We start from the raw sequence: 15,415 nt of genomic DNA, 5'->3' as shown, positions 1-15,415 counted from the left end.
CTTGGTCTAAATCCTGGAACTCCCTCCCCAACAGCACCATGGGAGCACCTTCACCAGAAGGACTGCAGCGTTCCAAGAAGGTGGCTTCCCCCACCTTCTCAAGGGCATTTAAGGATGGGCAATAAATTTCCAGCAACACTTGCATCACAAAAATGAATAAACAAAAGACTGCACATTGTTTAGTTTAAAGCCTATCTACAGCCCTAGTTATTCCATTAGCTAAGACACTGGCTCCAGCCTGATTCAAGAGAAGCCTGTCGCAACAGAACAGCTTCCTCTTTCCCCAGTATTGGTGTCAGTGCCCTTTGAATAGGAATCCACTTCCCTGTGTCAGTCCTTGAGCCACACATTCAACTCTGACTTTATTGGCTCTCTGCCAATGTCCAAGTGGCTTGGGTACTAATCCAAGGACTGTTACCTTTTGTGGTTCTTTTTCATTTGGATCCCAGCTGCTCATATTCCTTCAGCAGAACAACCTCCTTTGTCCTGTCTGTGTCGCTGGTTCCCACATTGATGATGACAACTGGATTTTTCCAGGAGGGTTAGTGACATTGTGACCCGAAGCAGAATTTAAACCAATAAGTTGGTACATTAGTGCTACTTCTGTGGCATGGCATTGGAAGACACATGTCATCCCACTGATCTGCAACACTTACAATATTTTTTTGTGCCCTCTCTAACCATGGAGAAACCATGTGCTATCTTGCTAGTTTACACCAGCATTATGTAAAGGATTTAGATCACTGAAGAATCCACTTGAATTTGTGTGTTAAATAACATTGCCAGAAGTAGCTCTGTCTAGTATGAGCAGTGCTACTGACAGCATTTCTCCTTTTACCACTAATACATAACAGAGAGCTCTGTACAAAATAACTGCCTTTCTCTTGATTATCTACCACGCAGGACATGCTATTTCAAATGACTTTGCAACTATACTTGCAATATTTGTTTTAGAGAACATTTTGAGAGAAAGAAAGAGAACATAGACACTAAATGGTCAAGCTTTTAAAAGGAGTAGACCCACCAAAATCCAAATATATAATTCATAAAAGTCAGATATCAAGTTGATAGAGGTGTAAAAGCACAGACTTGATCCAAGTTTTTATAAATAAGGGTAAGTATAAATACCATAATGCTAAATCTGTGTAACTCATTAGTTTCTTTGTAGTGCAGTGGAGAATTTCTATATAATTCCTGCCCATAGCATTGTAAACTAATCTAGAATCGGCATGAACAGCTGTTTTTAGCCATTATGATAGTTGTCTGTTGTTTCTGTTAAGTTTATGGCAAAAGATTGTGGAAAAACTCTTTGTGAATTCCAGGTGATTGTATCAAATTTTGGGCATCCCACTCTGTTGAGATCTTGAAGATATTTCAAATGAGATTTGCTGGAATGATACCAAGACTTTAAGATGCCAGGAAAGACCAGAGAGAGTTGAACAATTTTCAGGAGAAATGGGTGATATGGGGGTTTAAAATTATGAAGAGTTGAGGTGAACTAAATTGAGAAAAATATTTTCATTGGTCAGTACGTAGGTAATCAGTGAACATAAGTATAAGATTGTTATCAAGAGAAGAAGTTAGCACGTTTATTTTTCAAGAATCTTTTGAAAGGGAAGTGGACAACATTGGAAAAAAAAGAAAACAAGGGTGTATTGAGAGGGCAGAGGGGTTAAGGATAGCTTCTTGTTTGACAGCTCAGCACAGGTGTGGTAGGCTGATTGGCCTCCTTATACAGTGAAATTCAATAGGATGTACCTTGTTTTTCACTGTCTCCAGTATTAAGTTATTCCATCACTTAAATTCACAGAACAAAACTAATTAATTTGTGTTTGAACTGAAGCTATGTAGGAGCAGCGGAACATCAGTTCTAGCATAATTTGTATCATTGCCAGTATCAATAAACTACTTCAGTTTTTCTAACGTTGTTTGTGCTTTGTGAAAATGAAGGGGATCAAATAAAATAATAGATTTCTGTTGTCTGAAGGTTTACTTAATCAGATCTATTATTCAAGTTCTGAAGATAAATCGTGGGTAATTCAATTTTTCTGTGCAAACTAGCCTGAAGATCTTGGCAACCAATTTGGACAGATGACTCTCAGTCGCCAGGGTTCTGCCGAAGCTCCTGAGACTACCTCTGCTGTATTTCAAGCCCCAGTGATGTCCCAGCAGCCTGGCTACATCATAGCTTCCCCAGGGCAGTCTCTCTCTGCTCCTCCGTATTCAACATCTGGACATCCTACACCTCAGCAGGTGCTTCAGCCTCAGGGTTATATACAGCCTCCCCAGCAGGTACCTTCTTTGTTACGTATTTTTTTGGTGTTCGAAACGTAAGAGCAATTATTTGGTACACATCAGAATTCTATTACAATGATATAAATGATATCTCGTACATTTCCCTAAAATCCAGTACCAGAGATCTTTCAGGGTTTCCAGGTGTGTCTGCAAGTAAATATATTGCTCGGTATGGACCAAGAAGGTCCTAGTTTTCATTTCCGACTTTGTGATCTTGGCTACAGTAATGGTAAGTTACTCTGGAGAGGAGAGAAGAAAACCAGCCACAATTTCTACTCCTGAAATTATCCAGTGCCTCTTCGTGGAAAATGCATTTAAGTAATTGTTTGAGAACAGGATTGGACAGGTTTTGATGACTTCTCTGGTCAAGTAGTCACCTGAATCAAGGCTCATTGCTGTTCTTTCTGATCCAAACGGACAATTTATTTTTGTTAAAATGTATCTTGCTGTTTTTCTAGCTCTTTGTTCTGGTTCCCTGCAAGTTTGACCTGGCAGGGAAACCACTTCTAGTTTTCCATGTCAAGCTTATGATTTAAAATTACAGATCAGGACCTCTTTATGACACTGGTGCCAAATCTGTATATTTAAAGAACACACCATCACCTGAGGGCAGGTGTCCATTTAATCTTGAAGTTGGTCAAGGCAGGAAAATACCCCAGACGTTTTAACTGCCTCTCCCTTACTTTTTACCAGGGTCAAAATAAATCTAATCCTTTTGCTTTGGCAAAGCTATTATAAGTTATATGTTATGTTGTAAATTTTAGTGGTGCCTACCCTTTGGTCTTGCCACTTCTACCAGACTTATTCAAAGAATTTTTAGTTTTCTTAACTACCTTGGTAGTGACTAGTTGGGTCATTTGGTTTAACTCTTGCATCTGCGTTTTAATCCAACCCAAGATGATCGGGTTGAAAGTTTCCTGTATCTGCTGCACGCAAGGATTCTATGCCAAGTGCGTTTTCAAATTGACAAGTCAAGACCCATTGTGCAGGACGGTCTTGATGTTGAAAGCAGCATCTTGCTTTTAAAGTTAACCATCCCAAGGGATTTCATGGGAGTATTTTCAAACACAAATTTGATACCAAGCCATACAAGATACCAGAAGTTTGGTCAAAGCAATAAATTTTAAGGACTGTCTTAAAGTAGGAACAAGACCTTTGCATATAAGAAGAAAAGTAATTAAGGTTAGAGTATCCTAAAGGCATTGCACTCACAGCCTGGTATGGAGGCTCTAATGTGCAGGATCAAAAGAGGCTGCAGAGGGTTGTAGACTCAGCCAGCTCCATCACGGGCACAACCCTCACCACCACTGAGGACATCTTCAAGAGGCGGTGCCTCAAGAAAGTGGCATCCATCACTAAGGACCGTCACCATCCAGGGAGGAGGTGCAGGAGCCTGAAGACCCATACTCAATGTCTTAGGACCAGCTTCTTCCCCTCCGCCATCAGATTTCAAAATGGTCCATGAACCCATGAACTCTACCTCGTTATTCCTCTTCTGCACTAATTTTTTTGGTAACTTTTAGTAATTTTGTCTTGCACTGTACTGCTGCTGCAAAACAACAAATTTCACGACATGTCAGTGATCATAAACCTGATTCTGATTCTGAAAAATGAGAGAGCAAGTTGCGCAAATTGCATTATATGCTGTGATGAGATGAAGAATGTACTCCAGGGAGAATTTGCATGTTTGTAAGCACGCTGTCTCAATCCCCAATGCTCTTGTCTTTAAACTCTATGTTTGCATATATGGATGGTGGCAACCTGGAACAGGTGGGCAGAGCCCCAGATGGCAAACACCTCATTCCTTAGAAGTAAACTGTTGCAGTTCTGTTCAGCAGGGCAAGCTGGAAAGCATGGGGTTTGTGGAGATTGGAGGAGAATGCAATTCTTGTGGTATGTACCCTATTTTAAGATATTTTTTATATTTACACAGTGAATCTGTACAAATCTGTAACTGAATTACAATGACCGTGCATATCTAATGAAATAATTGTCTTAATTTACTCATAATGTACCATGTGCTCTCTTCACAGAGCAAGGCGGATCTACTCATTCAACGGCTGAAACTAGAGCATACCACTTACCAAGTAACAACCATCAACATCTCTACTTCAACCAGACACTGGCTCACATGTGCACAGTATAGCAGAAGTAGCTCATTACATTGAGCAAGCTTTGGGCAGATGCCCAGTGTTGTGTATGCCCTTCATTAGATGCACACTTTGGGCCTGCTTTAACACAGAGACTAGTAGACCACTAAAACAGTTTTACTTTGAAAGATAGTCTGGATTCTGTGGGGAAGTTCAGCACCAAAATATGTACTGTTATTTTCCACCTGAGAGAGGTCATGAAATAACAGTTGTCTGCAAGGCAGTTTCTAAAAGATCACGTGAGTTGTACCTGCTTTGGCGACTTCAGTTATACATGCTTGTACAGTAGAAGCACATCTTGTGATTGCTCCTTCATTTCTCATAAGAGCCTCAAATTGCAGTCAAGCCTGCTTCAGTAAGTCCAACTAGAAACAGTCATGAGGGAGGGATTCATATAACCCATGAATGCCCACTGATCTATGTTCAGGCAGATGGGCAGACATTGTGAAATACTGTCCTGCAGGCCCACGTGAAGGCTACGACAGGAGCGGCTTAAATACTGAACCTGCATAGGGATGTGCTGTCTTTGAAAGTATTGATTGAGTTGCAACCACAGCAGTAAAGAAGCCTTGGCATTGATCCAGGCCCAGTTAAGTAGCAACTCAACTGTATTCCCTACAGCTTATCAGTTAATTGTGGAATCACCCACTGTGCTACTCAACTGGGAGACAAACTTATTAGCACTGTCCATGCAGAAGCAGTACAGAAAGTTTACAATAAATAAAGGCAAAGGCATTAAACAAGCACATTGAATGGTTTATCACAACACAACTGAATAAAATGTATTCACTAATCTATTTTGCAGTCTGCAATTCTTCATTGTGCAGATCAGGTGGAGAATAGCACCAAACACCTTGCAATTATACAGCACCTTTAATATATATAAAAAAAACAATGTTCCGAGGTACCTTGGAGAAAGGTTATCAAATAAAATGTGATCCTGTGCCATATTAGGGAAAATAACTGAAAGTTTGGACAAAGAGATTTTAAGAACATCTTCAACGTGAGAGGGGTAGAGGGACTTAAAGAGGGAATTCTACAGTTTTAGGATTTTGGCATCTGTAAGCACCATTGCCAGTAGTGGAGCAGTTAACTTTGGTGACGATAAGAAGTATGAATTGGAGGAGCACATCTCAGTGTTGTAGGACTAGAGGAGGTTGTAGAGATGAGGACTGATGAAGCCGTGGGTGGCTTTGCAAATAAAAATAAGCATGTTTTAAATTGAGGCATTGCTCTTAACCAAGTGGGTCAGCAAGTATGAGTATGATGGGTGAATATGGGACTTGGTGTAAGGGAGGTCATGATGAGCAGGGTGTTGGATGACCAGGTTTATGGAGGGTAGAACAAGGAAGGTTGCCTAGAAATGTGTTGAGGTAGTCAAGGCAAAGGGGCTGACCTCAAATACATGTTCAGCTGCAACATGTCCAAGGAAATGGAGGTGAAGGTTTTGGGTGGACAAACAGATTAAGGGGATCTTGAGAGAGGAGAAGTACCTGAGGGGAGAAAAGATGGATGGGCAGCAGTTTCATGAGAATAAATTCAATGGAGGAGTAGATGAATCCGGAGAGAGTATTAAGGGAGATGGGAGAGGAATCAAGGAAAGAGAAGAATGTATGACTGAGAGTAATTATAGGAATTTGGCCTGATGGGTTGTGATAAGGACAGATTCAACTAACATATGCCCCTTGCACTTACATTTTTTAAAGGGATGAAACATAGCAGCAGAGAATAGAACCCTAAGATCATCTTTGCATTTCAGTCTAAACTTGGAATAGTATCTTTGGCAGAGGCTTCCAGCAAGTGCAACAGCCAACAGCAGCTTCATCACTAGAGCAAAAGTGCACGAAGAGGCAAAAAAATCCAAAGAGGCTCAATCCTGACAACACCCAATGAATGCCAGGAATTCCCCTGATATGACACAAAAGCAGGATACTGCAGATTCTAGAAATGTGTAATAAAAGCAGAGACTTCTGGAAATTCTCAGCAATTCAGACAGCAACTGCAGAGAGTGAGAAACAGTCCACATTTTGGATCAATAATGTTGCATCAGGACTCCGTTATTAAAGTTGAGGACAGTAGTAATTTTCTTTTGTTGATGTTGCTGAAGGGTTCCATGGATTGGGTAGCACAGTATTGTTTGTAAGCCCGAGCACCCTTACCTCTACCGTGCCGAGGTTGACGGTTATTATATCTGCTGGGAGTTGTACAGTAACTTTGTGTCCCTGTTCCATTGTAATATATTTGCCAATGACTGGTTCACAATGTTCTCTGACAGAAATTTATGTGGACTTTGCTGATACTTTAAAGTCTTTCCTTCACCTAACTGGAATAAAGTACCCTCATTTCAATATGACTCCAGCCGTTGAATAGTACACATGATTATTACTAATAACTGTTAAAATAGTTTTAAGAAACACAAAGTAACACACTTACATTCTTCACCTTGTTCCATTCTTGGAGTAGCCATGAAGTTTGAGATACAAGCCTGAAATTTGTAGGGTCTTAGAGGTAGCAGGAGTAGGCTGAAAATTCTTGGAAAATTTTTGACAGCATCTCCTCTACTTACAATGTCAACCACATAGAGTAGCAAAGCAGTTAGGCATATGAAGCGCCATCAGCTCCAAGTTCCCTTCTCATTGCACATTATCTTGACTTAAAGCTGTTGCCTTCATCTTCACTGGTCGAAATCCTGGAACCCCACGCAGCAGCCCTTTGAAAATACCACCACCCAGACAGCAGAGGTTCAAAAAAGCAGCTTATTGCCAATTTCTCACAGCCAATAGGAATAGGTCTTGCCAGTGATTTCCAGGCCTCTAGAAGAATTTTTTAAGAGGTCAAGCTATGCAAACTTGCCTGCTTGATTGAGTTATGGGTGATTCAGAAGCAAAAATTGTATGGAAAATCATTTAATGAAAATCATCTCATTAGTGGTTCAATGCTGTACTTCATGAACTAGAAATTCATTAAAGCAACTCTTTAAAAAAAAATGCAATGTTTAGTTGCAAAAGTGGTTAACTTGGAGTACACCAGTTTTGCAAGTATTTCAGGGCACCTTATCGCCCATTGGGAAGTTTGCTTTTCAGCGGGCTTCTGCTTTAAGACTCTGCCAAATGACTTCAACAGCAGTGCTATATGTAATATTTGTCAGTGTTGAGGTTTGCAACCTCACTGGTTTGAAAAATGGCAATTCTTATTTACTCTGAGAACACTCAAGGCTTTACAAAACCCCCTTACCCTTGAAATTGTTTTGTTTAAGGGGCCAACACTCAAGCTGCATTCTTTGCCTTACAGAGACATTCTTGGCAACCTCCTGCCAGGAGCAGCTGGCTGTTGTCCGGCAAGGTCCCTGTGGTCTCTTGCACAAAGAGCATGCCTCCTGTGGTCACTGTTCTGCACCAGTGTGGTTCTTCTCACCCCGGGAGCATGTACTCATCCCTTCCCATCACTGCACCATCATTCATTCTGTAGCAACACACTCCTGTATGTAGAAGAACGTTGCTTGTACTGTGGCATGTCACTTCAAGAGTCGGCTGCAGCATTGCACCTGCAGATCTACATGCTGAGAGTTGTAAGAATTTGCAAAGCATCAAGAGAAGATACCACGCTGAAACCAGCACTGTCAGTTTCAGCATGGCATCGCACAGGGGAACCCGACAGCACTGTGACTTCTCAATTGAGTTCTCGTTGTCTTTGTGACTTTCACAGACAATGTTAGGGTGACCTACGACACTGTTTTAATGCCAAATAAAAAGCACAAAGCAACTTCTCAACCTCTATCTTTGGGCATGATTCTCATCTTAAGTGCCAGTACTACCCCTAAAACATAGGTCCACAGAAGTCCTGCCAAGTGGAGTGCCTACACAGGCCTCTGATGTAGAATAGAGTTATTTGTTCCAGTTTTCTTTTTAATTTTATTCCCTTTTACAGAACATTATTGGTTATCTCTCTGTTTCCTTTGCCAGTAGATTTCTTCATTTTGGTTGCTTCTTGCATTTTAATCACATCATACAACGGATGCATATTTCTTTGGGTTAAGAAAACATCGAGAGGAAAGGGAGGAGTGCTTGAGGAGCAAAACTGTCGGTGTTGCCTGGATTGTTGTCTATCTTTAGTCCGGGACCTGTGTTAGATCACTCCACATGAATCCGGATGAGTCAAAAGACACCTCTCTTACTACCCCTGCTTCAAGACAGGCTGCCATAGAGTTGTGCTGTTCACCGTTTGAAGGATTATCACTGCTGCAGAGGTGAAGCCATCATTATGCTAGTTTCATCTCAGCCACACCATGATATTTGTGTCAGGATCTCTTGAATGTAGAGCGTCATGTGTTTGTCCCTGTGGGCATGAGGTCTCAACCCATACCTTTTATGAAAAGGTATTTGCAGTTTCTGACCACAAACATTATCACAGACGTCAGTAATTAATCTCGGTGGCAGCAGTGGTGGCTTCATTATATAGCTACACCATTCCAAGCTGCCAACCAGTGTTACATGGATGTGCAGAAGCACTGGTTGGTCAAATCAGGCTAATTTCTGCATCCATGACTGCTGATGCCTACAAAATGTTTTAACAGAGGGAGCATGTCTGCACCTGGGTGCCACCCTGTGTTTACCATTTCTGAGCTGCCATCTCCACCTTCATAAAATTGTGCAGTTCAGTGAAAAGAGTGGTGGTTGAAGTTGCAGAGGAGTGCTATTGCAGAGGAGATAATGGCAGTTGTAACTTGGGCTGGACCGTGAATGATGAGCCCCACAGGGAATAGGTACAAAAGTGCATTTAGGTTCAGCCAGCAACAAGAGACCTTGATTAGTTAATTTGATTGATAACTTCCCTCCATGTATTTGGCAACTCTACATTTACTCTAATCTTCATATCACATGCTGGTATTTTGCCATTATAAACAATTAAAGTTGCCACTACAATGTCCCCTTCATTACAACTGACAGCCATTTGAGAAAATGCTGCTTCACCTGATTTTGCAAGCTCTCTAGACTTGCTTTTCTTATGTCAGACCCATTCAAGTTAGCGAGAGGGGTTCCCATAGGGCAGAGAACTGGGGAACTTAAAGTAACAAAGCAAGGAGGACAACTGATCAAAAGCAGCACCAATAAAAAAATTAAGTTATGCAGTTGTGTGTCATATGATAATAATCAGTTCCAGAACCTATCACCAAAATATTGAAGCATATTTTTGCAGCAACACATGATCACCATTGAAAATGAAGCAACCATTTGAGCATTTCAAAACATGAGGTGAATGCTACAAATTTGTTTGATTTCTTTAGCCACATTGTATATTTGAAGTGAAACAAGTGGTTTATTCCGTTATATTGATTTTCATGTTTGCAGGAACACATGGGAGCAAAAGTTCCTAAAAGTGAAAATTTGAAACCGTGCTGAGGTTTGAATTATAATTGGGTGCTTCGGAAAACCTTGTTTGTAGTTGAAAAGGGGGAAAAAAATGAAAATAGGCTACATTTATGGTCTGGAAACAGACCAATTCATTGAAGTTACAGAGAGGTGAAAATCTTGAGTTCTTACAAAGGGTAACTGATCCACTTTGGACTTTTTCATCGTTCACGTTAGTCAACTTTAGTATTTCTTGTTACTATTGAAGGATAGCAGCGGCTTCAGTCTGGTATGTGCAGCAACATCAACATTTAATAGTTGTAAGGGCCACAGTAGAAATTGCTGAAATAATTTATCAGTCGATGCTGAATTGGCAATCTCATGCAAAGATAACACCAACAGCTGTTGTATGTAATGCAAGTGTCCAACTGGAGTTTGGGCAGAATGCGTGGTGCTTTAGTTTGCATGTAAATGACTTGCAAGTGCTTATCTGACATTGTTAGGCCAGTCATTTAAAGTTATTAATTGAACTTTCAGTAGAATCTCTTGGTTAAATAACTGCTTCTTATCTAGTGCCCCATTTACTATTGACCTGTATATTATAAAATAGACTCTGGTATGTTCTCATTGTGTATGCAAAATAGCCCCTGGTGTAACTGTAGAGGCTCACATTCTTGAGTATCATCAATTCGCAAAGGTATCACAATGTGTTGGGGTTATTTTGACTTTCTGGGTGGAGGATAATGGTAAATCACCTGGGTATTTGGTGTAACAATCTCAGAATTCAACTGGATTATTTTGTCCCTTTCTCTTTTTGCAGATACCAGTCTCTTATTATCCCCCTGGGCAGTACCAAAGCTCCAACCAGCAGTATCGGCCTCTCTCCCAGGTTCCTTACAACTCTCAGCGCAGTCAACAGCTGCCTCAGCCAGCGCAACAAACAGGTTAGTGAAGTACATTGCTTTGCAAGCTTAAGATGATTTAAGAAGTTGCAGCTGACGTAGGTATCAAACCAGTTACCCTGAGAGCACCTCCCAAGCCCATAACCTGTACCACCAAGAAGGAGAAGGGAAGCAGGCGCATGGGAGCACCACCACCTGCAGATTCCCCTCCAGTCGCACACTATCCAGACTTGGAAATATTTTGCCATTCCTTCATCGTCACTGGTTCTAAATGGCTGGAACTCTCCCCAACAGCAGTGTGGGAGCACCGTCACCAGAAGGACTGCTGGTGTCGCCAGACAGTGGCTCAGCAATTAGGGTTGGGTAATAAATGTCAGTGGTGCACACATCCAGAAAGATTAATAAATAATAAAGCACCCTTTCGTCACACAGAAAAGTGTATTTAATCATGTTAACCTCCAGAAATCAGCAGAGGCTCTTCAATGAAGTTATTCTTCAGCTTTGTTGATCTATATAAATGTATATGAAGTTGCTTTCTCAGTCTTTACATTCAGCTTTTAATGGCCACTTTTCTGTCATTCATTTTCTTTTTTGGCATCCTTCACATGCTGCCCTGGAGAGGCCTTGCCTCATTGTCATTTTGCAAGGAAAAATCATGTGCAGCAACATTCCTGAAAGACATCAGGACATTGTGCATCTAACATTTGCAATTTACTTTGTGCCTTCAGGCTTAGTTCATTTTATCTTGCTTGTAAAATGGTCTAACTTGGTGCAGTTATCACAAATGAAATTTTTTCTCATCTGACTGTGCTGTGCAAAATGTTGGCATGTCCCGATTTTTCTTCTCTTGGTGGGAATGCTTATCTAAAACTTGCCATATCTGTCATTTTGCACTGTATGTAGAAAGTGGAGCCTCCACTGTTGGGGATAGCCATGATCAGTGCTTTAAATTTCTCTTAACCGATGTATTGGCTCCCAAGAATTGTTTGCTTTTTCCAGTTAGGTTTGTTGAAATCACCGCCAGTGTCTTTAGAGAACTTTGGAAGAATAATTCTTGAGTTCAAAAAAAGGTACACATCACTGTCTGGAAGACCCTGCCGTAATAAAGCTCAATGTGACAAATGCTTATTTTTATTGCTTCAATATTAGGGTGTGCTTCAGTGTCTTAATGCACAAACTAAGCCTTCAATAAAGGAGTTGTCCTAGGGGAACAGCTTCCCTGCAGTTTAAGGGTTAATGTATTTTGCAGTATATTTCATTTGGTGATTTTGCAGGCTTTTTCTGATTGGTAAGTTTCTTACACTAAACAGCAACTTTTAAAAAATGAATGGCTTTTCCTCTGGAAAGGCAAAACTGATGTCTGAAAATGCAGTGTTATTGCTTCTAATGGTTGATTTGCTATCACTGTATACATTGGAGAATGCACTTAGGGGCGGCACGGTAACATAGCGATTAGCGTAACGCTATTACAGCGCCAGCATCCTGGGTTCAATTCCCGCCACTGTCTGTAAGGAGTTTGTACGTTCTTCCCGTAACTGCGTGGGTTTCCTCCAGACGCTCCGCTTTCCTCCCACATTCCAAAGACGTACGGGTTAAGAAGTTGTGGTCGTGCTATGTTGGCGCCGGAAGCGTGGCGACACTTGCGGGCTGCCCCCAGAACACTATGCAAAAGATGTATTTCACTGTTTCGATGTACATGTGACTAATAAAGAAATCTTAAGTCTTATCTTAGTTCAGTCTGTTCTGCACTTCCACATTTAGCTGTAGTATGACAGCATTTGTTTGAGCCAGTGGGATAGACTTCCAACTGACTATCTGGGTATAAAACTGACATTGTAGATTGGTAATCTGTTATATTTCAATTATGAAAAAAAGTGGCCATATCTGTGGCAGGCATCCAGTTTGCTGTGCGGGTTTTATATCTGGGAAGTAGTTGAAAATCAACCTCAGGGTCTTCTGTACTGCAGAAGACTTCCTGAAAGTGTGCTCCTTATATGTTTTTTATCATCATGTACATCTTTAAGGAGTCCTGGTATGATTTGAGTTGTTTAAAACAGGTTTTTTTAACTGTTTATTTTCTTCTTCCAACATTAAAAGCAACATTTTCACAGATATTTATTGCCTCTGGTATCAGACACAGAAGTGCTGTTATGCGGCATGAAGATAACACAACCAAGCCAGTGCCTTTTTTCACTTGATGCTCACACCTGGATTTGAAATAGGGATCACCGGGTAGCAATCAGGAGCCAGACCACTGGCTGAACTCTTTTTTTCCTTTATCCCAGGGGTGTGACGCTAGTTGTACCCTGGCTCAAATCACAATGTCAGCACAAGCTTGAGATAAGACAGTGATCTTCCTGATTTTATATCTCAGTTACCAACTATAAATCCAATGCACCATCAGAGTTTTTTTTAAAGGAGAATGAATTGCAGGGACCATGGTAGGAAGGTAAGTACACCATTTCTGGGATTCCTCCATACTGGAAAGTAGGTATCATAGGGCATTTTATACTAATGTATCGGGCACTAATCTTTCTCGTTAAGGTTCCTATCAGCTACATGTCTATCTTGTGGTTTTGTTGGTGTTGCTTTTATAATGTGACCAATGGTCCAGTTCTTAGTCAATTTATTATTTTGGAACCTAGGTTTACAGGGTGTGATACCAAACCAGCAGCAGACCTACCAGGGGATGATGGGTGTACAGCAACCTCAGACACCAGGCTTGATGAATAGTCAGCGAAACAACCTAGGAAATCAGATGCAGGGAATGATGGTCCAATACTCATCTGTTCCATCGTATCAGGTAATGATTCTGGGAAAAATAACTAGAAACAGATTTCTAATGTTGGATATGAAATGAGATGTTCAGAAGAACTGAATTTTCATAAAGTATTGTTCTTTCACCACTGAGGTCCAGTAAATAATTTGTTATTGAAGCGTATTTATCAAGCAAAGCACTATTTACCTGTCTGGATTAGTTCATTCCCTTCATGTTCTTATCCTCAAAATAAGAAAGCATGAGGAGGTGCTTCTAATTAGTTTTGGTGTGAGTGGTTATCAAGCAGTATATTGATGCACCTAGTGCAACGATCAAACCAAGTCTCAGTGGGCGTAACTCTGTCCGTTGCTGTCTGTCATCCATTTAAGGATGTTAGGTTGATCTATGAGCACCTATAATGACTCAGCTATTTCACTAGATTTTATGCAGTGCAAGGGTTTGAACTAATGTTCAACCGAGTCTGCTCATGCAACTCCACTGCCTCATTTTACTGGGGATTTTCTTTTACCCTCCTTGAGCATGTCCTACAGATAACTTAGGGGAACTTGGGGAAGATAGAGGTGGGGGAGTGCAGCAGAAGAGAGAGAACAGTTTAATTTCACCAGCTCCCATTTCATCACCTTGATTAAGAAATGGAAATGTTCTTCAGGTAATATTTGTGGAGAAAGAGAGGGAGAGAGAGAGAGAAGGGTTAGTGGTTCAGGTCTTACACAGGATGACTGCCTGACCTGCCGAGTATATCCTACATCTTCTGTTTTCATTTCAGATTTCCAGCATATGTGGTATCTCACACCTCCCTTTTAGGTGTTCAGTGTCTGAATGTGCCCTTCTTGAAGACCATTGCCTCTAAATGAAATCTTTTCTCTAAAATCTCCTCAACCTTTGTCTCAGAGCCAGTTACTCATTTATTTTGTTTGTAGATCACTTTGACTAATAATTGGACAATGTGGCAGGATGCCCCTTTTTGTGCGCTAAGCAATCTACTTTCTTAATTATAAAACATGAATGAAACTTTGAGACTTAAGTGGGTGAATCATGAAGCCCGTGATTTTCCACAAATAAGAAACAGAATCAGGTGTAGGTCATTCAACCCCTCATTCCTGCCCCACCATTCAAATAGATCATGGCTGATCTTTTACCTCAGCACCACTTTCCTGCAGTCACCCCATATCCCTTAATTCCTTGACGTTCAAAGATCTCTCAGTTTCTGACTTCAATATGCTCAGTGACTGAGCCTCCACAGGCCTCTTGGAGAGAGAATTCCAAAGATCAATCACCCTCTGGGTGAAGGAATTTCTCCCCATCTCTGTCCCGAATGGCCAACTGTGACTGCTAGTTTTAGATACTCCAGCCAAGGGAAGCATCATCCCCACATCCAGTGTGTCGAGCCCTGTAAGTATTTTATATGATTCAATGAGATAACCTCTCATTTTCCTAAACTCGAGAGAGTATAGGCCCTCTCTAGGCCCCAACACCTGTATAACCAGACATAGGCAGTGTTAATAAGTGACTGGAGGAATTAATTACGTATTTCTCACTGGCTGGTGGAACCTCTTTTATTTTTAATCATGTGGATGCCTCACAGTTCCAGCGACTCAGGCTTAATCCCGACCTCCAGTGCTGTCTATGTGGAATTTACCGGTTCTCCCTGTGAGTGCGTACATTTCCCCTGGGTGCTCTAGTTTCCTCCCACATTCCAAAGATGTGCAAGTTGGTAGGTTAATTGGCCACTGCAAAATGTCCGTAGTGTGTGGGTGAGTGGAAGAATCTTGGGGGGGAGGGGATTGATGGGAATGTGGGGAGAATAAAATGGGATTAATATAGGATTAGTGTAAATATGTGCTTGATGGTTAGCATGGATTTGGTGGGCTGAAGGGCCTGTTTCTGTGCTGTATGACTATGACAGTCTACCAAAAATGTCTCTCTCTGTTAACAGATTTT

At 41.1% G+C, this 15,415-nt stretch overlaps 1 protein-coding gene across 5 annotated transcripts in view; it reads left to right on the top strand.

Moving 5' to 3' along the window:
- Positions 1-15,415, top strand: part of LOC127567007 (R3H domain-containing protein 2) — a 200,485-nt gene that overhangs the window by 152,479 nt on the left and 32,591 nt on the right. For all 5 annotated transcript variants that reach the window (XM_052009619.1, XM_052009616.1, XM_052009615.1 and 2 more), the window contains 3 exons: positions 2,062-2,292; positions 10,614-10,737; positions 13,341-13,498. In XM_052009619.1, the coding sequence (XP_051865579.1) occupies positions 2,062-2,292; positions 10,614-10,737; positions 13,341-13,498 (513 nt within the window). The remainder of the gene's footprint in view (positions 1-2,061; positions 2,293-10,613; positions 10,738-13,340; positions 13,499-15,415) is intronic.

This window comes from Pristis pectinata, chromosome X (assembly GCF_009764475.1).
Source record: "Pristis pectinata isolate sPriPec2 chromosome X, sPriPec2.1.pri, whole genome shotgun sequence".
In the NCBI taxonomy this organism is placed as follows: domain Eukaryota; kingdom Metazoa; phylum Chordata; class Chondrichthyes; order Rhinopristiformes; family Pristidae; genus Pristis; species Pristis pectinata.
The sequence above is the reverse complement of the archived record's forward strand: the minus strand, read 5'-3'. Positions and strand labels throughout refer to the sequence as shown.